At 41.7% G+C, this 24,467-nt stretch overlaps 4 protein-coding genes across 4 annotated transcripts; 3 read left to right on the top strand and 1 right to left on the bottom strand.

Moving 5' to 3' along the window:
* The first annotated feature begins 4,848 nt into the window (after positions 1 to 4,848).
* On the top strand, positions 4,849 to 6,448 carry LOC118427073. The gene is made up of 3 exons (XM_035836710.1): positions 4,849 to 4,865; positions 4,997 to 5,232; positions 6,088 to 6,448. The coding sequence occupies exons 1-3, from the start codon at positions 4,849 to 4,851 to the stop codon at positions 6,390 to 6,392; spliced, it is 558 nt and encodes a 185-aa protein (XP_035692603.1). The 3' UTR covers positions 6,393 to 6,448.
* Positions 6,449 to 8,461: 2,013 nt separating this feature from the next.
* On the top strand, positions 8,462 to 11,296 carry LOC118426834 (neutral cholesterol ester hydrolase 1-like). The gene is made up of 5 exons (XM_035836381.1): positions 8,462 to 8,547; positions 8,705 to 8,852; positions 9,355 to 9,601; positions 9,879 to 9,942; positions 10,353 to 11,296. The coding sequence occupies exons 2-5, from the start codon at positions 8,709 to 8,711 to the stop codon at positions 11,098 to 11,100; spliced, it is 1,203 nt and encodes a 400-aa protein (XP_035692274.1). The 5' UTR covers positions 8,462 to 8,547; positions 8,705 to 8,708; the 3' UTR covers positions 11,101 to 11,296.
* An 870-nt stretch (positions 11,297 to 12,166) lies between these two features.
* On the top strand, positions 12,167 to 18,773 carry LOC118426832 (amine sulfotransferase-like). The gene is made up of 6 exons (XM_035836379.1): positions 12,167 to 12,432; positions 13,820 to 14,049; positions 14,422 to 14,548; positions 15,442 to 15,536; positions 16,189 to 16,372; positions 18,091 to 18,773. Exons 1-6 carry the CDS (start codon positions 12,285 to 12,287, stop codon positions 18,198 to 18,200), a joined length of 894 nt encoding a protein of 297 aa, XP_035692272.1. The 5' UTR covers positions 12,167 to 12,284; the 3' UTR covers positions 18,201 to 18,773.
* A 614-nt stretch (positions 18,774 to 19,387) lies between these two features.
* Positions 19,388 to 22,912, bottom strand: LOC118427723 (cytochrome P450 2U1-like). The gene is made up of 3 exons (XM_035837637.1): positions 22,724 to 22,912; positions 21,007 to 21,133; positions 19,388 to 20,581 (listed from the first exon to the last, which is right to left on the bottom strand). The coding sequence occupies exons 1-3, from the start codon at positions 22,883 to 22,885 to the stop codon at positions 20,391 to 20,393; spliced, it is 480 nt and encodes a 159-aa protein (XP_035693530.1). The 5' UTR covers positions 22,886 to 22,912; the 3' UTR covers positions 19,388 to 20,390.
* Between the last annotated feature and the right edge of the window lie 1,555 nt (positions 22,913 to 24,467).

The following is a 24,467-nucleotide window of genomic DNA, read 5'->3' as shown; positions in this document are numbered from 1 at the left end:
GCCACCTGTTCAGACAATCCTGCCCCTGCGCTGAACGCAACTTGTATCTGTTACCCTGGTTATATAGGAGATGGGCTCGCCAAGGGTGATGGTTGTTCAGGTAAATTATATTACTTTCCACACGTTGTCAAGAGTAATGGTTGTTCAGGTACATTTTACTACTTTCCACACATTGTCAAGAGTAATGATTGTTCAGGTACATTGTATTACTTTCCACACGTTGTTAAGGGTAATGGTTGCTTAGGTACATTTTATTACTTTTTATATGTTTCCACAATATTATATATAAATATGATATCCTGTCCCATGTTCCGTGTTGCTACGGCCAGAATTTGAAAAAGGGTAGAACTCTCATCATCATCATCGGTCGACGTGATCAAACATGTTCGCACATGTTTACACACGACGGGGTTATACCGCCCCTTACGGGGTGACATACCCTTTCGTATGGCTAATTACAAGACGGGGATGCGCCAGGTCTCCCGTCCGGGTGAATGATGTAATTCACCATGTGGCTGATACGAGACAGAGGTTCGCCAGGCCTCCATCCGGGTGATTTGAAGTGAATCACCAACTCCCGACAGAAGGATTTGCACCAACGCACACCGCACAATCGCACGTGTGGGGGTTCTTTAACGTGCATAGGGTATAGCTCTCCCCATACACGGGACCTCTATTTAACGTCCTATCCGAGGGACGACTCATTTTTCACTTGAGTAAAGTGAGGAAAGTCGTGTAAAGTGCCTTTCCCAGGGGCACAAGACCGGCAACACGGCAGGCGGATTCGAACCGGCGACCTCTCGGTCACGGGCCGAATACACTACCACTGTGCTACGCGGCCCCACTCTACCTTGTCCTGTGGGACACCGTGTGGCTACCGGGCTATATTGGGGCACGGTGGAGGCCCCCGGACTTTTTCAATTCAGAGTTTAAATCAACACGGGAGCCGGTGACAAATAGACGTCGTCACATAATCATGAAAATATAGGTAGTTACCACCGTTGGTACACCCCAGACGGACGCGCAATCGTTGCCGAAACACAAACAATACAATACGATTACATCCATGCCCTTTACAGCCAGTACCGTTTTCATTGGTCTATCGAAATGATAAAGTCTTACGGGCAATTTTCTGTCAAAATTCTTGACAGTCATGTCTAAATACCATACCATAAGTACCTTCTCTATATTTGCGGCATCTATATGAGCCCGCGATTCTTAGAGGTGGAACTATTCTACCCTAAGTATTTACGATGATGTTAAATAGTTCCCGTGTTTGAGGAGTGCCACACCTCCGGTATGTTTAGAAACGGTAAAACTACCGAAAATTGTCCTTCTTGGTATGAGTGGACTAAACCTCACAGAGGTAGATTAAATCACAATCTTAAAAAAGGGTAATTAAAAATCTGGCGTGACGATTCTGCATCCTCCTCTCCAGGGGTTTGGCTGACAAAGAAGATGTCATGGGTTGTAAACTCTACCGGGCCATCATATGTGAGCAGCAACAAAGGAGTGACATACGTCGCCGCAACAGCTTTGGATGGGGACGATAGAACGTCATGGTGGGCGGTCACCGAAAGATACCACAACAACTGGTACATCGTACTGGACCTCGAAGTACCGACAACTCTGACCCGCATCGCAGGTGTGTCCTTTTTGCTTTCTTTTCTTGAAAATTTTCTGGCCCCAAGAAATCTTAGAAAAATGTGGTTGTCCATGGGGGAAGCAAATTTTTGTTTTTGAAAAAAAAATTGAGATTTGTTTTCTTGTATTTCCAAAAATGCTTTTTCTTGTTTATCTTGTTTTGCTTCCTCACAGAAAATTTATCTTCCAGGAAGAAAGAGTTGAATCTGGTTAGAAAAAAAAAAACGAATTTCTAAAAAAAGTTTCCTGCATTATAGAAAAACAGTTGGCTTTTAAAAATGTTTAAAAAAAGTTTTGTTTCTCGTTTTGCTTGAATTTTATTCTACATTTTCTTCCAGCAAGAATAATTTTCTTCATATAAGAATTGTCCATGGGGTAAGCAAAATGAGAGAAAAACATTTTTGGCAGTGAATGTAGAACGGGATTTGGGAGATTCGAATGCTCTTTTGGCCCCCACCTCGCAATTTTAAAACGGATTGGTTGCAATTACCAAATAAGCAGGGGATGATGTAAAGTGCTTTGACCTATAATTTTTGTATCGTCATAAAGTAATATGACGTCATAATGCATTTTTGGGCTAAAGCCGTCAAGATAGGACATTTCCGAACAACAAACTTGACTATTAATCGTATTTTATTGATATCTAAGTCTGGCATATATTTTGTTGCCAATGGCGACAGCGCTGACGTCAGAAAATGACGTCAGAAAATGACATCATACGTCTGCTATTTTTAAACGGCAAGCTAAAGTACGTTTTCCTACATATAAGCCCAAATCGCAATGGAAGTGGACTGAAAATGTGTTCTGCAAGGAAATAAGTGATGTTGACGGATTTTGAGGAAAAACAACCTGATTTTACCGCCGCTGATGAAATTGTCCGCCAACCTGGTTTAGTACCCATGGCGTCATCGAAGTAGCATAAATTATCAATATTTGATCATAAATGTAACATTAAATTACATCGGATGTTATTGCTTTAAAAAACAAGTGTGGTCTAGGAATAAATCTTGAAACCACATTATTTGAACTAAAATCAAATTTGGTAGAATATGCCTGTCAGAAACCCGTTGTCATGGCAACGCGAAAAACTAAAGAAAAATTCAAAGAATTGTTGCCAGGAATATTTTAGGAAAAGGCACTAAGTGTCGTAGTCTTGGCACACCTCGTTCGGCAGTTATACGACGTCAAAGTTGGCGAGGGAACTTTTAGACCCCACCCACACCCCGTCTAGATGTAATGCATAAGTAGCCGCATAAATATAGTTTGTACACGACTTGAGTACGATGTCGCATTGTCTTTGTCCATTTATTTGTTTTAATTATGTTTCTTTGATTAAAACAAAGTCAACAGCTTCGGAGGCACTGACAATGACGTTGCAGCATTCAAGTTGCTGAAGTCACAGGTTGGGAGTCCTTACGACTGGGAAAACGTCGTGACCGTTACTGACGTGGAGACAGGGGCTGGCCGGCGCGAGTTCGGCGGTTTCGAGGGAACAGCGCGGTACTGGAGGTTCGTGGTCACTAAGACCCCTTCGGGTTGGCAGCCATGGCTCACAGAACTGAATTTCTACGGGCTGTTATCAGGTAAAGGAGACATCCTTATTCACATGTGTAAATATACTTCACACAAAAGGAAACGTGTGTGTGTTGTGTCCGTGTGTTCTATCCCAGATACGGCCCAGGACCATCCAGAACAGCCCTGAGCAGGGTACACAATTGATAATCAAAGGTATATATATCTAGAACGTGTACTTGGGCGAGGAGATTTCCGTTTAAAAGGGTGGAAACTATATTGCATGTCAAGGCCGCCATCTTTGTATCTCCCCGCACGAGTTTGAGGAAGAAGTTTATTCAACTCCTGGTGTTACAGAACTAAACGAATGATCGATAATGATATTTTAATGTTTACATGTTATTTACGTATCAGCTCCTCATTTTTTTGCGTCATAATGTAGCAAATGCTAGTCAATATGGGATAAAGTCACAGTCGTTAGCCATTCAACAAAACATTATAGTTAAGTGCTGATAATATTATTATTAATTAATAGCAATATCAAGAACACGCCGGGCCGTATTCTGGATATCCAGAATGTGGACCGGGCCGTGTTGAGCTGTATATCCAGAACGCACGCTCTTGCTCGGTCTGACTGTTTTGGATATTCAGGATGTGGAACGGGCCTTGTGTGGAATAAGGACACCATCTGGATTCTTGTAACACCTAATCAAAATTTGTCGCTACGTGAAAAAAAATGTGGCTCTATCCGATACGGGGCAAATTGTCGAATAGAACGCGTGGTTATACGAAATAGAATTCAATTAAATGAATTAGACATTTACAAAACTAAATAGCTCATACGTCGCATCGGTGAACGCGCGATGATTGTTATTTATGAAAGGACAGCGGCCAATTCCGTGTTTGATAGTGAGCGTGTGAACATGACCAAGATAGGTCCACGGCAAAAGGAAGCACCCTGTATACGCGTTTGCTATATCCAAGATGTCAAGTGACAGCTGTCCTAACTGCATCAAAAAAAATATATGTGAAGAAATGTATTTCTAATGTCAATTAAGTTCTGTTGTCAAACGACACTTTTGCATCATAGTCCTGGGACAATAAGGTGACTTGATGTATGGCTTAAACAATGAGAAATAGTTAGCTCTGTTAGGAATAGAAAACCTATGTAAAAAATGACAGTGTCAATGACGGACCTCTGACTTGGATAGGTGCAAATGTCGCCCTGGGGAAGACAGCGTTTCAAACGAGCAACCACAGCGGGACTGCCAGCCTTGCCGTAGACGGGATCACCACTACCGACTACTCTTCTGGTTCCTGTACACATACTGTACTAGAAGGAGAGGCTAATCCAGCCTGGTGGGTGGATCTCGGGGAATTGTATGTGGTTAGTAGGTAAGTATATATGAAGGTGTGTTCATATCTCAGAGATTATGCAAAAGAATTAATTCCACTCTCCACGCTACATTGTCTGTTTCGGTGACACACACACACTCACACACACACAGACACACACATATATATTTATATGTATGTGTGTGTGTGTGTGTGTGTGTGTGTGTGTGTGTGTGTGTGTGTGCGTGTGTGTGTGTGTGTGTTTAATGCCTATAAGCATTATAATTCATTAACTCCATGCATATAAGTCTATTTTTTGGATGGGTCAATACATACTAGGCAAATGAAAAGCTCAAGATGCAGATCCCCATACTGTTAGCAATGATAGTGGCTTTGGGTCTAAATAAGTTTACAAGTATCATGTAATGTTTCACAGGAACGTTTATCCAAACATACAACTAGTATAAAACTCAAACGCCATTGCCACTGTCTCCAATATTTACAGAGTGGTCATCTTCAACCGCCAGGACTGTTGCGCTAAACGACTCAACCCGTTTAACATCCACATCGGGGACTCCCCCCAGGTGACCATGAACCCCAGGTGTGGTGGTGACATTCAGATCAACGTGAGCCAGCCGGCCATTTCCGTCTCCTGTCAGGGCATGAAGGGTCGCTATGTGGGCGTCCGTCTTCCCGGAGACTCCCGAGTGCTGACCCTGTGTGAAGTCCAAGTAGTTCCTGGTAAGTTTTTAATTTCCAATTTTTATCTTTAAGTTACTAAATTTAGTTTGTATAGAATATAACACAGTGCATCTCGCATCACCAGAGATGCCCGCCCAGCTGTGGGATCTTGTGTGCATCAGTCTTTATACCCACCTCACATGTAGCGAAAATCGATCGACGACGAGTCTGCGAGCTCTAAATTACGAGGAGGTATGACCCTGCTGCGAAGAAATGGCAGAGTTCTCCCCTTCCCGTCAAGGTCATGCCTCCTCGTAATTTGGAGCTCGCAGACTCGCCGTCCGATCGATCTTCGCTACATGTGAGGGGGGTATTACACCACCTAATGACGCTTGTGCAGTATCTAAAATGTCTTCATCAAAAGTTCATAACCATTGACTTGAGTAATGCAGCCCTACACATAACTGATTGTGTGATGCTTTTAGTTAGAGAAGAGAATTAGGTTGATTAGTGGGATTTAACGACTTTTGATAAGCTAGAAATTCTGCAATGACATCATCATCCTAATTCTCAGTACCTGTCATTTCTTCAATGTCTCTTGTCAGCACTAATCATTTTGCCGTAAGTGGTTTCCATATAAAAAAACTCGCGAGATTCTATTGGGAAATATTTTCACAGCAATAAAGAATCCTGCATTGTTGTTGTTCTTGAAATAGGAATGGTTCTCTTGAATTTTGGGTGAATGGCTACATCCCTTTTGGCAAGGGGCCCAATAGGAGGGAATATGTAACAGCCAAATTGTGCCCCCTCCCATAAGCATATGCAACTAATATTACATTTAATACATGTACGAGCATCACCATACGCTATCTGCATCGATGAAAGAAAAGTAACCAGATGTCTCTTATTCTTCAGACTACTCGAAGATGTGGAAGAAACTTGGCTGTTGGGAAGATCGCTTTGACCGAGCTATCCCGTCCATGGAGGGTACAGATCATCGTTTAGACGGTTCCTACTCGTCGCGCTTCGACCCTATTATGAAATGCTACATAGTGGCAAAAGATCGCGGTTACAAAGTCTTCGCCGTGCAGCATAGTGGCCAATGCTTTTCTTCGGCAACAGCTGCGGATAATTACAGTAAGTACGGTCCTTCAACCGGGTGTGCCGAAGGCGAGGGAGGGACCTGGAGCAACGATGTGTATGAAATCATCGATAAATGAATCAATCAATCAATGGAGGAGTGAGTAAGATGCGTAGTGAAGATGTTCTTTATTCATAACTTGAACACACAATCACAATCTTTCATTTGCATTCTTTTAACCTTCTATGGGGCATTAATGACTTATACTATTCCACACTATGTGGCAATAATGACTACTATATACTGTCACCCCTACCAATGACGTCTCATAGTAAAGAATTGCTATATATGAGGTCCAAATAGGTGAATATTGTCACATAAATTAAGGCAATTATTGGTTATATACACAAAGATTGTAACATAAGCTTTGACGTCTTGTCTTGTAGTTGGTTATGAATAAAGCCTTGTTCTATCTTTAAGGTCCAAAAGGTTAAGTTTTTTCACGTACTTTAATGCCATTACTGGTTATGTACACAAAGAATGTAATGTTGACTGTGGCGTTTTGTCCTGTAGTTGGTTATGAATAAAGAATCGTTCTCCAGTAATTTCTACAAACCTGATGTAACTATTCATCGAGATCAATTTTGGTTACAAAACTTCATAGAATGGAGATTTGTGGAAAAACTAAACTACCCCAAATTTTCAGCCGACTCCGTCAGCCTTGTTCACGGAATGGACCCGTCTGCTGTAAACTTAGTTTTGGTTAAGTAAAAAAGTTTAGTTTTTCCACAATGTCATTTACCAACACAAATGGCGATTTTGTATGGGCAATGAATGAAATGTAATTGCATTTTATGTACATTAAAAGTTATGATTTGATTTATTATTGTTAATATAATGATAATATTGTTAAGATTGTGATGGTGGAACTTTTTGAAGTAAAGAAATGTTTATTGGTGTGCTTATAATATTCTGTACTGCACTGGTGGTAGAGCACGCTTTTGATTTCTATAAAAAATTGTTTTAAGAATTTTTTTTATTTTATAATTGTCTTGCTAAAGCCAGCTTGTGTAGGCAAATTTACACATTGGGACCTCTTCGAGCAGTATTGTTTATTGATATTGATATTAATATCAGCCCTAAAGCTTACACAATTGCATAACTGTCTTTTACATGGCCATATCTAGTTTACGTTTATACGTTGCTACGTGACAAAATGACAACAACCAACTTGGTTCCTTCGTACCTGAATTGCAAACAGGCATTTAGAAAATTTTAGGCTGGAAACAATCCTTTCATGTGTACTATCCTTGAAAATGTTAGGACTTTTTGAAAGTCAAGGTTTTTTGTATAAGATACGAGAATAAACGATCTGATTGTCCAAAACTTCATTTCTGTTTAAACGTCAAAAAGAGGTTTTTACTCAATCCTACTGTTCCTTTTATCTATGTAGCGCAATAAGTCTACGTTATAGAATGTCGATCAACAGTAAAGCATTTGAGCCACTTAACCTATGTCGTCTAACTTGTCCTTACAAACACAGGTTTATAATACACTGCTTGTGCAAGATAAAATAAGCACAGGAAAGCACCATGCAATAGAAAACCAAAGATGATGAGGATGATGACAGGTTCGTAAAAAAAGGCCTTCGATGGCAGCTCTTAGGCTGAATTGGCGGGCTAGTTTACAAATACAACTGAAATCCTAAAAACATCAAGTATTGACATGAAAAGTGTAGTTGTCCTGCCTTATTTTCCTTTCTTATAGACGCAAACGTCAAAAGTGACCGCGCGTCCAGTTATTCTAGATGTTTAAATTGGACACCAAAAATCGTTTTCTTATGCAAATAAATTATATAGAAGGTACCACGCGATAGATCCCGTATGCTTCTGATAACAGGCAAAAATATACAGGTGCACGCGGCAGGCATCCGCACCATGCATATAGTCGATTCAACATGGCCTACCGTAACTACCAAAATCTACAGTGAAGTGTAATTTTTCCATACTTACTACATGATAGGTAAAATAGCAATATACCACTATCAATGTTAATATGTAGTAGTAGTAGTAGCAACAGTAGTAGTAGTAATAGTAGTTATAGAAGTAGAAGGAGTAGAATTAATAGGCTAGTACTGGGTTCAACTCTGTAAAGGGCGTTCCATAGGTAACCTATGCCTTGTTGATGATCACTGACGATAAAACGGGGGGGGGGGGGGTCCTTTGGAGCACAAAGGTCGACGGAACAGTGAACAGGGTCGGACGGATTCCAGCGGACTTGGACAACTAAGCAAGGTAAGGACGTTTTGCCAAGCTCGTAAAAAATCTTACATCTTCTGGTGAATCTGCATAATTCATGTCTCGCTGAGAAGCGTTGTTGGTGTTTGAAAGGGAACATAGCATGTGTTTTCCCACGTAGAGTCTGAAGAGTGTACTTTGCCCTGTGAGACAGAAGCATGGTGTTGAAGGCAGCCCTGATGTGTGTGGCGGTAGCGGCTCTCCTGGCGTACTACTGTAACGAACCTGTGCCACAGGGAATCGCAGAGCCTCGGCTGTTTGCAAAAGTGAATGGGATAGTGTTCAGAACAGCGCAGAACCTGGTATGATCTACTAGATTTTTTGTCACACAATAGAAAAACACCCACCACCTGTACTATCATACCTCTCCCTTCCACTACACGATAACCTCTATGTATAATAGATCTAAAAGGTGACAAAAGACACAAAACGAAAAAAAAAACATTCTTGATATTTTCTTAGCGATCTATCGAATCTATTGTTGCTCAGAGGTTGCAGCACGTTTATGGTATTTTGTGGTAAGAGGGTGTAATGTAGTATCCAGGTATATCATGACCTTGATTAAAAAAAACAGGCCGATTTAACCTTCTCATGGCTAAATAGAGGAGCAATGAAATAAACAGAACAAAAAAGCACAACTCAATAATATATAAATACATAATAACACTGAGGAAATCATATTAAAATTTGTTATACTATCTTGAAGATTTGTTGCATTTGAATTGCCGGACTATGCATGGTAATATTGCGAGCGCTTGTCTAAAATGTATTCTATGTCTTATGGTTTCCCGTCTCATTTCCCAGGGTAGAATTGGAGAATACCTCGGCGTAGGTACGGAACCTCAAATCATCCGGTCAGTTGTGGGGGCGTTGATAAATATTGGCTTAAAATTAAAAGGCACTTCTTACCGCGAAGGGCTGAAGTGCACCGACGCCATGTTTGATGGGGTCAACGTCCGAGTGTACGAACCAACGTCACCGGCACAGAGTGGCAGCAAAGTACCAGGTCTGGTGTACCTCCATGGAGGGGGCTGGGTCATTCTGGATGTCGGTAAGCCTTTCTTTCAGCAATCAGTTTGTTTTCAAGTATTCATCGGGTATGAATTCGTGGTAAAATTGTTATTATGTAAATGAAAATTAATATTGAGATATATCTTTTAACTTTGTCTGTTTATGTGTCAGAACCGCTAGGGGAACATTTTGAGTCTGCTCTATAATGTATCTTCGTGTATTCAGAGACAACAGCAACACAGGTCAATGACCTGAGTGTGACCTACTGGTAAAACGAATAAACAAAATAAACTGATCTCAACCTGTGTTGTTTACAGACACCTATGATCCATTAGCGGCTCACATTGCCAAACAACTCGGGGCGGTTGTTGTGTCCGTGGAGTGAGTACCTTAATATTGTTTTTATTTACCCTACTGTAAAAGCTCCTGCTAAATGTGTTTTCGTTTGTTTGTTTGTTTGTTATTTAGTTGCACATAAGTCTTTACCTAACAAGCATTGCCATCTTCTACATCATCATGTTATGACCTGTCCTACCTACAGTAAAGTGAGAGAAGCATCGATTAAACCCCCCCCCTCTTACTGGTGCACAGAACGATATTTTCCACATACTACCATCATGTGTAACTCATGTATCTGCCTACGTATGTCAATTTATTTATACTTTATTTCAAATGCTTATTTATACTTTATTCATTCATTCATTCATTCATTCATTCATTCATTCATTCATTCATTCATTCATTCATTCATTCATTCATTCATTCATTCATTCATTCATTCATCCTTACAGCTATAGACGCGCTCCTGAACATCTGTTTCCGACAGCGTTTGATGACAGCGTTGCTGCTACAAAGTTCTTCCTCCAGAACGCAGAGAAGTACAACGTTGATCGCACACGTATCGGCATCAGTGGGGACAGTGCAGGGGGCAACCTGGCTGCAGCCGTCACTCTCGCACTCGCTAAAGAAAAGGGCCTTCCTAAGTTTAAGACACAGGCGCTCATCTACCCTGTCCTACAAGCCATTAACTTTACCACGCCTTCCTACATCAACCATGGTCACCTCAATACCCTAACTAAAGACAAAATGGTATCGTTTTGGCTCTGGTATCTAAACAACGACCTGTCTTTTCAGAAAGTGTTTGAAGCCAACAATCACACAAGTGTGGAGATCAAGAAATCTCAGTATGCCGGGTACGTGGATCCCGAAATGGTCGGCGTTAAAAAGGTTAAGAAGGGAAATCTCAAATTTCCTGACATTCCGAACATCGCGGCCATTTTGGATCCACGTTTTGCCCCGTTAATGGCGGATGATGCTGATTTGAAAGGTCTCCCACCGACGTACGTGATGACGTGTGAGTATGACGTGTTGAGGGACGATGGTGTGATGTACGCAAAGCGTCTTGGGAAGGCCGGAGTAAAGGTCAATCACGATCATTACCAACATGGCTTCCACGGCTTCCTAAACATGTTCCATGATTATGAGTCAGCAGGCACTGCTATGCAGAACTACCTGACGTATCTTAAGAATAACCTATAAACCAAACTGATTCGTATTCTTTTAGATTAGTAATTCTAGCGGCATTTTCATCACATTTTGTGAGACGAATATTTTTGATTAAAAGAAAAAAAACATAGAAACTATCATGGTTGAAACATAACAAATATGAATGTATAATGTTCGCGGCCCGTTAAGTATTTTTTGTCGAGCCAGTAAGATTGTTGTTTCTTAATAGACATCAATTAAATATGTAATGTGATCTCTTACTGTTTTACTGTTTTTATTTTGCTTACGTTTTTGGATCTTTGGGGGGATCAGGAGAGTCAAGTGCCGATTATTTGGCACATATGCTTTCATAAAGATCCTCTAATATGATGATTACAATGAATAACGTATTGTGAAATCATTTTACTCACTTCAAACATCCGTCCGGCATCCATGTACCGAGTCTATTGGTGTCGAAAGTGACTTTCGTCACTATCAATAGGGATATTGAAAATCACGTATGACGTAACCTGATTCCAAGTTCATAACGTTCATAAACATTCTGGAGCTAAATGTACTAGCACTCAATCAATTCATTCATTCAAAACCTTGTCGTGTCAAGGGGTAGTTATATAGGAGCCCCAACCGAAATGCCTTACCATCAAATTGGAACCAGGAGCTAAATTCTAAGGCTGCTACCAATTGAGCTACAGAAACATAGCACCATTCAGCTTTAGCTAGTATATACATATGCGTTTATACAGCACTTCGGTTTAACCATTATATACAAATACGAGATCGCGTGGCGCAATCGGCAGCGCGTTGGGCTCAGACCCAAAAAGCCTTAAGTTCGAAACCTGCTGTGACACCGATCTTTACACGACTTTCCTTCCTTCACTCAAGTGAAAATGAGGTAATCATTTACCCGGACTCCAGGAAGAATAATGACGTATTGGTAGCCACTAATGGAGATCCTAATTAAACCAAACCAGACCAAATAAATTACTGTATACATTACGTAATCATAACATGCTAGACCAGAAAGACCAGGTATGGTAGCAGCCTACGTAGGGTCAAGGTCCTAATGGTCCACGACTGCACGGTCATCTGGTCTGTTTATTCTGGTGACTTGGCATGACTTGACTCAATCTGCTCGCAACTACAAGAAATACAGTACTATCGTCAGTCTACACAGACCTGGTTTTACTAGTAGATTAGAACTATTATCAGAACAGGCTATGAGTGTCGCAACCCATCCGATATGTCCGCCTTTCTACTTCAAAGGTGTGCATTTCATGCCTTTAGTCGACAAACGGGCGGTGGAACTAGTCGACTCGTTTGAAGTCAGAGACGACGACGTTTTCGTGTCAGCTTACGTCAAGTCAGGTAAGGCTTGTCAATGTTCTTCCAATCCGTCGTAGCCTGAATACCATACCCCAACCTCAAAAATATCTTTTGTGTTGGGGTCTGGCAGGATGGCTGTAGAAATGTTCTCGAAGGCCCTTGCTCAAAGGGAGGAGAACCTAGGATTTATGACCACTCACACCACAGGTAGCCAGCTACAACACACCACAGTTGGTCAGCAGGCTATCAAAGTAGCGAATCAGGTATTTGGTGGCCACTGTTATGGATTCAAAAAATACAGTTGGGGGTCATTAACCAATCATGGTAGGGGTGTAGTACCTCCTGCTGCTGTTCTATTGGTGGAGTTTTTTGCCCACTATAAGGTGCAAAATTGAGAACCCGGCCTATGCCATCCTGCCAGACCCCTGCACGATAGATACTTGAAATCGGGCTGGGGTTTGGTAACCAGGCTAAATCCGTCGTAACTACGAATTTTATAGATTTCATTGTCGCACGATTGAGGAGCCTATAGTCGTGTATATGGCGTGTAAAATTCGTGACTGTTTGAGTTGCTTACTCTAGACAAGATGTCATTTGCCCTGAGGAAGGTCACATACCGTTACCAAAACAATTCTGTGTGTGCAGTGGCACTGAAGCTTTAGCAGCAGCAGTACTAGTAGTAGTAGTTAGATTGTGTACCAGAAAGGACGTTGTTACCCAGGGAAAATATCTTTAACGTTATATACAAGAACACGAACTTATACAGTACTTAATACTTTCTATTGCCCCCCCCCCCCACACACACACACCTATTGAAGGTCGACTGCTTCAAGGACACGCAAACTGGACACGCAATGTTTTTACTGTTGACTAACCCGTGTGTACACTACTATTCACACGTCTACGTTGCGACAACATTGGTACAGACAGCTTACTTTTGTTTACTCATGAAAAGCAGCTCAAAGCTATCTGCAGGTAATTTTTCACTGAGGTCATAAATGAAGGGGTTAAGGTCAGGCAAAATAATAATAATCACCAGGTGTATTTTGCCAGCCAGTAGGTACCCAACAAACATACAGATTATATCCTTAATGTCCCAACGAACCTATACAAATGCTAGAAAGGCATAATTTGCAAGAAAATATATAATATTTCACCCAATATCCCTCCCTATGCAAAAATGGACTACACCAAAATTACCCCTGTGCTGACATGATGGAACATTCCAAAAATAACCTTTGCTCGAATGTAACACTTCGGTGGAGTGATGAAAGTAGGGTAAAGTGCATTTCCTAAAGGCGTAAGATCGGCAGCATGACATGACCCTTCAACTACGCCACTTGACCCCACTTGCTATCTATGACAAGTAAGAAATTCAACTCTTTCTCCCTTGTTAAAACAATCTTATTCTTATCATCTATGTGTCTAGGAACGACATGGACCCAGCAGATTGTGTCGCTGATATTTGCGGAGGGCGACATCAGCACAGTTAGCAAGATCCCGTTGATGGTGCGGGTGCCATGGCTGGAATCAATAGACATCATGGGTACCGGGGAGCCGTTTCCCAACGTGCTGAAGAACGCCCCCTGTCCGCGCCTGATGAAAACGCACCTTCCCTATCACCTGTTACCCTCTCAAGCTAAGGAGGGAAAAGGAAAGGTTTGTATTACTGAATGAACTTTTAAGTATCGAAAGGTATTTTTAGGATTTATCTCTCTCTCTCTCTCTCTCTCTCTCTCACACACACACACACACACACACACACACACACACATTTTCTTTCTCTCTCTGTCTCTTTTTCTTCCCCCCCCCCTCACACAAGCCTATGGCCGTCTGCGCACACCAAATCTTAAAAGAAAACCGAGACAAAGACAGAGAGAGAGAGAGAGAGAGAGAGAGAGAGAGAGAGAGAACAAAAAAGAGAGACCTAAAGAGATACATAGGCAAACAGACTAACAGATCGAAAACATTGAAGGCAAAACTGTCTTTTTCCAAATAAATTTGAAGCCAAATATTTTTGTTCTTTTACAGATTATTTACTGTGCGAGGAATGTCAAAGATGTGATCGTTTCTTTCCACAACATGAGGACTGGTGCCAAGGATCTTCCCACGGGGACGTTTGATGAAAACTTCCAGGAGTTCATCAGTCCCGAGCAAGGTAAGAAGGACTTAAGTTTACCTGTACCTGACTTTTCTGTGCCGGTGTTACAGCGATCTCGCCCCCCGGGGGGCGAGATCACTAGCGTTTTCGCCCCCCTTTAGCGTTTTCGCCCCCCCCCCCCGAAGAGCAACTGGTTACTACATATTACAGGTGCGCTACCTGGTACTATACTGCACCTGGGGAGTAACGTATATGGTGTGTTACCTGGTACCTATATGGCACCTTATTACCGTACCGTAAGATGTCATACCTCGAAAGTCGATACTATATTGTTCGGTGCAAACATGACATTGAAATAAAATTGACAGGTGAATACAATGAAATACATCTTATGTCAAGACTCAGGTATATGCAATAATGGGAATACAAGGGACCCAACCCTCCTTGTCTGAAACAAGTTCAACTATGTTATTACCATGTAATTACGTTAATATTGATACTATGAATGGAGTTATGTATCAAACGCATGTACTTATATCATTCTGAAACTGAATTTTGTGATTTATACCAATCAACTTCTAAAATGTCATGTAAACCGTTTTTTGGGTGGGGGGGGGGCGAAATCGCTAAAGGGGGGCGAGGTAGGGGGGCGAGATCACTAGCCGTGGAGGGCGAGATCGCTAGTGATTTCGCCCCGGGGGGGCCAGATCGCTGTCACACCGGCACCCGCCCCTAATATTTATATACATGTACACAATTCCTGTAGTTGATGAGGTATTAACAATGGATCACAGATATCAAAAAGCAAGGTAGTATATAATGCACACTAAGTTTTGTACAAAGAATTTCGTTTTTAATCAAACTGTCTATTGAGTTTTCTTTGGCGTTTTAGTCGTTACTACTAATATAACGTCTGTATCTTTATATTTTTTGTGTTCTTTTACCGACAGCTTACTTCGGTTTCTGGTGGGACGTGGTCCCGGAGTACTGGCGTCACAAGGATGACAACAACGTGCTCTTCATCAAGTTTGAGGATATGAAGCGGGTAAGCTCCATGTTTTGAGTTAAAAGTATTGACACTTATATTCACAATTACATACCAAACAAGCTTCTAGGGTGCCCAAACCTATACCATTTCTCTCTTTCTTCAACAGTTACCTGTCACAAAACATCAAGACAATGACATGTCTGTCTGTTCTGTTACAGTATTTTCATGCAACAGAGAATCCAAACTCGGCCTAGACCTTCGTCTTCGCCACCTACACACATACTAAATATCATTGCAATCTATACAGAGGTTATTTAGTTATGCTGATTATGAATGTACGGAAGCACAAACACACACACACACACACACACACACACACACACACACAGACACACACACACACTAACACACACACTAACAAAAACACACACGCCAACACATACAAGTACATACACACACACACACACAATCACACACACACACATGCACACGCACACACACATTAACACACACACTAACAAAAACACACACGCCAACACACCAACACATACAAGTGCATACACACACACACACTTATACACACACGCAGACACACACTAACACACACACACACACACACACACACACACACACACACACACACATAAACACAAGGAAAACAGTACCTCCAATTATCTTGCAACAACAAATGCCAAATCTATTCCCAAAGGACCTGCGAGGCCACGTGGTGAAGATTGCTAACTTCCTGGGCAAGACTCTGTCCGACCAGCGCATTGATGAGGTGGTGACCAACTGTACCTTCTCCGCCATGAAGGACAACCCCGCTATCAACTTCACTAAGAACCCTGCCTTGAAACAGAAAGTGACAAAGGATTATGAATTCTTGCGGAAAGGTATCTAATGCCAGTTCACTATTATCCGCGGGGTAACATACATACATACATAACTTTATTGCACAATTCCAGTTAATTCCAGTTATGGCGGCCATGTTGGATTTCCGGGGTCATCCGGGGTCATGGCACCAGAACGAGACTGCAGGTGGTAGCAGCTGGGCATTCTACTATATAGGCTATATTGCAGACATAAGTATGCCATCAAGGTACAAAGTATGACATCTATATAACTAAAGTTCAGTTGCTGGGGGAAAAACGGTATTTTTAATTAGTGATATTAAGTCGATGGACTGTGGTTTCAAACTGCAATAGTTAGAAAATATTGCAATTTGAAACCACCGTCGGTCGACTTGATGTCCCTAAATCTCTTGTTTTTAAAGACAATAACGGATATAGGTTACCCCACGGATAAAGGTGAACTAGTGTTACTAAAAGAATATTTCTCCATCAGTTAAAACAATGTGTATGCCATGACACACACCTTTTTGTCGCTGTTGTTTATTTAGGTAAAACTAAAGTGGGTACTCACTTTATGTCATACTTGTGACGCGAAAACGTTCGATACGGGTGTTGCGGACCGGCTGATAACTTTCCGTACGGCCCGGGCTTATCACACGGGCTCCATTCGAATAAATCGAACTGTTTCGAGTGGGCCGAGTACGGCGCCATCGAAAGTTCGAATACCTGATTCGGACGTTGGAACATTACTGTTGCAACGCTTTTTTTTTTCGAGGGCAACAAATTTGTTCAACTTCTGGCGCATTTCGCATCAAAACAGTGGTTTTCTCGGGTGGGTTTGACATAAATAAAATACAACACGGTGTATTCCGCATCACCCTCGGTCTCAGCCCTCCCGCGGGTCGGATCACCCTCCGACCTTCGGGCGATCCGACCCGCGGTCGGGCTGATACCTTGGGCGATACGGAATACACCGTGTTGTATTCTATATGTACCACACCTGTTGGCGATTGTTTGTGAGAGACATTCGATAAAAGTCGGAAATTGGTCGCCAGAATTGGCAAGTTTAAAAATTGCAATTGGCAAAATGTCCTAAATGGACGCGAACTAGACGCAAAGAAGTCTTTGATCACTGCATATATCATTTTAATGAATCTTAATCATCGTAAATTGTTTTTCGATTCAGTGACAACTCTGTGATTTCTGAGTTATCTTGTTTCTAATTTAGGGGCGAAACTGAGTGTAATATTCCGAGTGCGGCCATTTTGTTTTGGTAGGCCACTTTTTTCTAGCCGTGTGTGAAAAAAATTTGCTGCTAACAGACTTAGCCAAGCAAGATACCAGTTTTACAACGGAAGAACGACGGAAGATTAACCAATAGAGGGGCTAGCGGCTCGTTATTATTTCAGCATTAAGTACATTTTGAGCTCCAGCGGATCATATTTGGAAGAGTATTTAGTAAGGGGTGTCTGTGTGGCGCAACGGCTAGAGCGTTGGAGTCAGAATCAGAAGGTCCTGAGTTCTAAACTCGCCATGCCCCTGCCCCCATGACGGTGGAGTGACGCCCACCGAGCCTCACGGCTTATCTGTCTAAAGGTGCCAAAAAACACCTACGGATTTGGTGCTGCCAGTGTGTCGACATCTGCACACTTGCCACTGAGACCCGTGAATTTTTTATTTTTTTTAGTATTTTTAAGAGCTGACGACTGCTAACCTTTCTTTTCTCATTTTGCTAATTTTGATTATTATCCCTTGCATAGGGGAGGTTGGTGACTGGAAAAACTGGCTGTCAGAGGAGCAAAACCAGACTCTAGATGCGATCTACCGGGAGAAAATGGAGGGCGTTGGTCTGAATTTTGAGTTTGAGTAGGCTGGAAAGGAACACTGATAATTCAGGCCTCCGGCCATTATGTGGCATTTATAGTTCTCAGTGTTAGGTTTCCAACTAATTGCATAAGGCGGACCTTTGTGTGTGGATTTAATTTGTAGTTGTGCATGCATGTATGGTTGTATATAATGTAGTACTGCAAAAACCACATGGCTTTGGAAAAACCATGTTTCCAATAACGAAAAAAATTAACGGTCCTGAAAAAAAACAGGATCCACATTTAGGGATTTTCTTCCTTTTCGGCGTCGCTTCATAGAATTCATTTTGGCCAATACCTTGTGGAAACGGTCTTTCTTAGAGCAGGGAAGGACTATGCTGCCTGACACGCATTATAGGTGGTAGTCTGCAGGGCAAATTTCGGTATTTCCGGACTTGCGCAGATGACCCATTTTTAGCACAGACTGATTAGGTAGCCTTGGCAAAAGTGGCTGTAGAAATGTTTTTCTTGGGATATGTTTAAATTTTGGAGGTGCACATTACAGGTAAGGGTTTTAACCTCTATATTGAGTAAAAAAACCAGATTTGTAGCAATATTTGTGGATGCAGTAGGCTTTAGACGTTAGGTGTTGTCGTTTTCAGGCAGTGACAAGGGGTCAAAAGGTCACCACCTATGTTTTGGTCCCGTATAACATGTTTCCACCGTAATTTTTTTCTTTTTTTTTCGTCAAATTAATCTTTAGGGGGCTGAAAACCATGCCAATGTGAGTTTTTCATGTTCTAAAAGTCAGGTAGGTGATTTTTGACAGCCTCTTTCTCCCATGATCCCTGTTGTTAAGAATATGCATAAGAAATACCGCTATGTAGCCTGCACACTGTAACAGATTTTAACGATATTCTATATGCTTTCTAAATCTTTTTATAAGTTCTATATGCTTCTAAGTCACAGCTTTTTTTTATAGAAAAGAATAGAATAGAATGATATGATTTCAAGTAGCTAACGTTGTAGTTTGGGATCAAATAAAGTTTTTAAAGGGTAAATAACAGATGTTTAAAAAAATCCAATGAAAATGTACGGCTGTTAGTCGATACTTTCTGCGCCTTATAATATACTGTAAATGTATTTAAGTTCGCGGGGATTTAATTTCGCGGTTGCGGGAAAAAAGATTTTCGCGGTGGTTTTAATTTCGCGGTAACACGTTAGACTGCAGTCTAATACCATAGTAGAAAAATGTTCGCGGTGGATTTAAGTTCGCGGTGAAGTGGTCACCGCGAAAACCGCGAACATTAATCCACCGCGAGCATTTCTGCATTTCCAGTATTCGGACATATAACTGATGGTTCCAGGTTGTCTACATGTCACTTTGAAGACTAGCACAGCTAGGATAAAGAAAGGAGGCAGAGACAAGGCTTCCCGTACACTGCACATATGAGACTTTTAATGGGAATTGACGTGACTACATGATGCTGGTTCTGATAACTACGGTCGCAACTAAGGTTCTCTATTCCTCACCTGAATAATCTCGTCTTTAAAATTCTGTCTGACCAAACGCAAACCATTGGTTACTTCATCTCCCTGTGACTGACTTTGTAGTAATCACACAAAGGATATCACGTTGTTGATGATAATGACACAGCAGTTTGATCTGTTATCGCACTTTATCTAAACCTTGCAAATTAATGAGAAAACGCAATCGTACTACAACTCTTATACACAATAATTGCACGAAACACATACATAATCGTCGTATGTCTCATCTCAAACGTCCGTGAATTTACTAACTGGTGTAAGGTTGCGTATGGTTGTAGCATTCCAATTCATTGACTGCACGTCGGGGCTATTCTAATGGTCAGGTACTTCCCTCTTGTTGCCTTCCTCCTGTTGACGGCGCTGTTCTAGGTGTTGTGTTGCTCCCCTCTGTTCCGACTTGACAAGGCACATAGACGGGTATTCCGTCCCCCCATTACAGTCTACGTTAAATTTATTATATATTGTACAACTCCTGAACGCACTATAGTACCCTGGAAATCCGCCAGGGGACCATATTTACTTTCCAGACCCCCATCCACCTGACAAATGTCATAAGAATCCTTTCACAACTTCTAGATTTAAACTGTTTACACACGCACACACACACACGCACACACACACACACACACACACACACACACACACACACACACACACACACACACACACACAAACGCCACGGAAAACATAACCCTTAAAGGTTATTATTCACGTGGAAAGGCGCATAACTCAAAGGGGATAGGCGGATTGACAAAGCTAGCCGCATTAAAGTTTCCATACATGGAAGGCTTTGGTGCGCCCTCTGGCAGTTTGAATGTGAAACGCTGCATCAGGGAGACAAACAGCATGAAGAGCTCCATCTTAGCCAGCTGTTCACCAAGACACATTCGGTGGCCTAAAGAAAAAGTGATCAACAGAGGGATTACAGAAAAATGACGAATCAGGATCCCAAATAAATTGCTTGCTGTAAATCTGACAAATCATGTAGAGATAATGATATTACATTTATTGGTAATCATCTAACATAAGGGTTCAAATAATACAAACAACAGAAAATGTCCTCTTGCTAAAGGTGCACTCTTACTGCACTTCCGTCACGCTTGCGTCACTGTGGGGTTCGTTCACTGCGTCACTACTATTCTGCTACTTTCTCCGATTTATTATGATTTATATATTGCGTAATACGTAAAAGGATGACTTAGAAGACGGTAAAAATGCACAAAAAGTAATAAGATTCGTTCTTCATCTCTTAAATTCGTTTTTGAGTATCTTTCGAACCCCGCGGTGACGCAAGTGCAGTGAGAGTCCACCTTGACTCACCAATACCAAACGGGATGAGCGTCTCGCGTGGTAAGAAGTTTCCGTGGTTATCCAGGAAACGTTCGGGTTGGAATGTGTCGGGTTCCGGGAACAGCCGAGGGTCCATGTGCACGGACCACAGGTTGATCTGTAACCCATCACGTAACACATGCATGGAAGTACAATAAAACTATAAGCCGATATGAGACTGCATGAATGACAGAGAAACAAAGAGAAACGGATATAGACGTGGTAAGACAGGTACAAATGAAATATTTTTATTTCAAGCTACTCTGTGTTGGTCTTTGGCGTTTTGAAAGAAATAAAACTTTATACCAAACAAGCACAGTTTGTATTTATCGAAATTGACGGAATGGACTCGTCTACAAAAGCTCCTGGGACGTTAAATCAGAAAAAAGGTGATTATAGAGGCGGACCGTGTGGGTCAGATAACCTGTGTCACCCCCCGTCGCGTCGCGAAAGCTGCAATAGCCGATCCATTGTGTAATGTCAGCCAAAGATTCGGATAAGTCCCATCTATCTTCATTTTCGGTAAGGTAAGATTAGTTTTGTCAATAAAGATACGAAAGTTATCGGATGGATAGAAAATTCATTAGGAGAAAATGAGATATCTGTAGGAATGGTAGAAAGCGGGCTAACAAAAATGTTATAGATGCAGATGTAGATAGATATATGATTAAATATGAGATTTACACAGATATAAGTAGGGGTATATGTGTATGTGAATATAGACGAAATCATTATACAGAGGCGGCGGCACCATCTTTTAGTTGTGGGGGCGAAAATTTCTCATATCACTCAATCGAGGGCCGAAGGCTCGAGGCGTCGCGCCGGAGGCGCGACCCTTCTAGGGGGGTCCGGGGGCATGCACCCCCGGAAAAAATTTCAAATCTAAACAATCTGAAACGCTATTTCCTGTATTTTGAGGGGCAAATTTTGCTGCCAGACTAAGCTAACTTCAATGACATTTCTATAAAAAATACACATAGTTTTAGCTTTAGTTATCGAGGGCGACACCCCCAACATATTTTCACCATCTCGAGCGGCGAAGGTACGAGCCGTTGCAAGGTAGGTTCTGGAAATTTTTGAAATCTAGACCCTCTGAAACGCCATTTCCTCTATTTTGAGGGACAAATTTTGCAGACAGAGTGACAGACTAAGCTGAATTTAATTAAACTTCTAGTAGAAAAAACGATTTTTGAGGGCGACGACCCACGCACCAACATATTTTGCACTACGTCGTCGTGAGCCCCGAAGACGCAAGCCGCCGCAAGGAGTTTTGGAGAAATTTTTAAATCAGGACACTTTGAATGCCATTTTCTGCATTTGAGGGGAACATTTTGCTTGTAAACAAAGTTTGATAATGAAATTTCTACTAGAAAAAGGTCGTGGGGGACGACGCTCCGGTAGCATTTTCCCACCATGTTCAGTGCCGACGGCGCGAATCCTCACAAGGGAGGTCCTTTGAAATTTTGAAATCTGGACCCTCTGAAACGTCATTTCCTGCATTTTTAGGGCCAAATTTTGCCAGTAGACAAGCGAGATTTGATGAAATTTCCATTAGTGAAAATATACACAAGGGTTTCAGCATGATTTTGAGTGTTTCAGCTTATTTTATCGTGGGGGCGACGCCCCCACGACCGATTTGTTGTGGGGGCGGCCGCCCCCACTGCCCCCATGGTGCCGCCGCCACTGTTATAACCATTAGTTTTCTTACAACTATCACGAATCCTTCATAAGGGATGTTGTAGCCATTGAGGGTGGTGTCCCTGGACGCTTGGTGAGGGACGCTGAGGGGCGCGACGGGTTTAATTCGCTGGACTTCCGCTAGGGTCGCTGCTGTATAGGGCAGCAGGTTCCGTTTAGCGTAGGACGGCATGCTCTGCCCCAGCACCGAGTCTATCTCCTGATGAACCTGTGGTCAGGAAATCCGTTATTACATCCACCAGAAGGTCATGTGCATAGGCGGCTGTCTCAGTGTGTCGGTGTGAACATTATACCTACATAGGAAAATGTGTGAATTTATTGATATTCATTTTTGATATTTGGTAAGGTCATATCCTTTTAGAGAAATGAGTAGATTTTGCACCCTCTTGTGATTTATCTTGGTAATGCAGCAGAATTCCAGTTTCAGTGTCTTGTGTTGTAGAAAAAGCTATGCTCAGACTATGTAGGTGGTAGGAAGTGATATAAGTTTGGTAGTCTTTGTCCTGCTCTCTAGTTAATACTGACACACAGAGAAATATGCATACACGGGCTCAGGCGATCGGCATACCTTATTTGTCTTATCCATAAAACAATAATAATGCCACTTTGATTTATGTTAGACATCCTGGTAATGAGATACGCCAAAAAATTACAAGAGCAACTGGATATAAGTTTTGGGACGTTTCAGATTGCAGCCGCTATATTTCGTAATTGATACTTTGGAAGGCAAGTTGAAGGGCAGGTTTAAAACCCTATCTATGAATTGATATGCAATGAGAGAATATACACGCTCACGCTCAACAGAAAAGGAGGCCATCGTAAATAGCTTTTTAGCACTTGAGACCTGGCGCTCTCATCCGACCCAAGAGGTTCTATTGTAAAACTTTAAGTTTGTCTTCATCTTCTTTACATATCAATTTATAGGTAGGGTATAAAAGCTCACCTTCAACCAATTTTCTTCAGTGTTACCGACGATGGATAGAGGAATCCCCCCTGCAAACCTCTGAACGTTTCCCAAATCATATTCAGTTGCTTGAGTTTTTACATTTTGGCAAATTAGCAACTGCAGTTTGCTCTAAGCAATAAGTATACAGTTTCCCAACCACGATAAGCGTTGTATGCCAATGCATATAGTTTTATAAGACATGTAAAGGAGCTGTGTCAATAATCAAGAGTTGTTGTGTTAATAATTTTGTAATTGAAGAATTCATGACAGTTTACTTTGGATGTTTAGTTCTAAGATGTAAAAGAAACTTGCCTTTTCCTGGATTTCTGGGTTCAGCATCATGTACAGCAGGGCCCAGTGCACGGCGCTAGCAGATGTCTCAGTACCGGCCAGCAGTAGGTCTATCAGGATCTGGGGATGCAAAACGTTCTTCAGTTTCTTCAGCAGACTTTTTCAATTTGTTAACTTAATGGGGAAATACTTTGGACAGCGTTTATGTGTCTGTGTGTGAGTGTGTGTTTGTATGTATTTGACGCTATTCTTGTGAGTCTGTGTGTCTGTGAATCTGTGATCACGAGTTAGAGGACTTAGAAGTGGAGGGCCTGGTCTGAATAGGGTTAATGGGGAAGTACTTTGGTCAGCGTTTATGTGTCTTCGTCTGTGTGTGAGTGTGTGTTTGTATGTATTTGATGCTATTCTTGTGAGTCTGTGTGTCTGTGAATCTGTTGATCACCAATATAAGCCAATAACGGTTGAGTTATATTTTGTTGGGTTGGGTGTCCCCTGATAACTTTGCATGGAACTGAAG

Source organism: Branchiostoma floridae, chromosome 12 (assembly GCF_000003815.2).
Source record: "Branchiostoma floridae strain S238N-H82 chromosome 12, Bfl_VNyyK, whole genome shotgun sequence".
NCBI lineage: Eukaryota > Metazoa > Chordata > Leptocardii > Amphioxiformes > Branchiostomatidae > Branchiostoma > Branchiostoma floridae.
The sequence above is the reverse complement of the archived record's forward strand: the minus strand, read 5'-3'. Positions and strand labels throughout refer to the sequence as shown.

What these genes read in the sequence shown, in the direction of transcription:
- LOC118427723 (XM_035837637.1), bottom strand. Translation starts at nt 22,885, where the DNA reads ATGCCGTCCTACGCTAAACGGAACCTGCTGCCCTATACAGCAGCGACC. An exon ending in ATGAAGGATTCGTGATAGTT is followed by an intron (nt 21,134 to 22,723) that starts GTAAGAAAACTA and finishes GATGGGTTACAG; the next exon opens with ATCAACCTGTGGTCCGTGCA. An exon ending in GCTCATCCCGTTTGGTATTG is followed by an intron (nt 20,582 to 21,006) that starts GTGAGTCAAGGT and finishes CTTTTTCTTTAG; the next exon opens with GCCACCGAATGTGTCTTGGT.
- LOC118426832 (XM_035836379.1), top strand. Translation starts at nt 12,285, where the DNA reads ATGAGTGTCGCAACCCATCCGATATGTCCGCCTTTCTACTTCAAAGGT. An exon ending in GTCAGCTTACGTCAAGTCAG is followed by an intron (nt 12,433 to 13,819) that starts GTAAGGCTTGTC and finishes CTATGTGTCTAG; the next exon opens with GAACGACATGGACCCAGCAG. An exon ending in AGTTTGAGGATATGAAGCGG is followed by an intron (nt 15,537 to 16,188) that starts GTAAGCTCCATG and finishes CTATTCCCAAAG; the next exon opens with GACCTGCGAGGCCACGTGGT.
- LOC118426834 (XM_035836381.1), top strand. Translation starts at nt 8,709, where the DNA reads ATGGTGTTGAAGGCAGCCCTGATGTGTGTGGCGGTAGCGGCTCTCCTG. An exon ending in TCAGAACAGCGCAGAACCTG is followed by an intron (nt 8,853 to 9,354) that starts GTATGATCTACT and finishes CTCATTTCCCAG; the next exon opens with GGTAGAATTGGAGAATACCT. An exon ending in CTGGGTCATTCTGGATGTCG is followed by an intron (nt 9,602 to 9,878) that starts GTAAGCCTTTCT and finishes TGTTGTTTACAG; the next exon opens with ACACCTATGATCCATTAGCG.
- LOC118427073 (XM_035836710.1), top strand. An exon ending in TGAAGTCCAAGTAGTTCCTG is followed by an intron (nt 5,233 to 6,087) that starts GTAAGTTTTTAA and finishes CTTATTCTTCAG; the next exon opens with ACTACTCGAAGATGTGGAAG.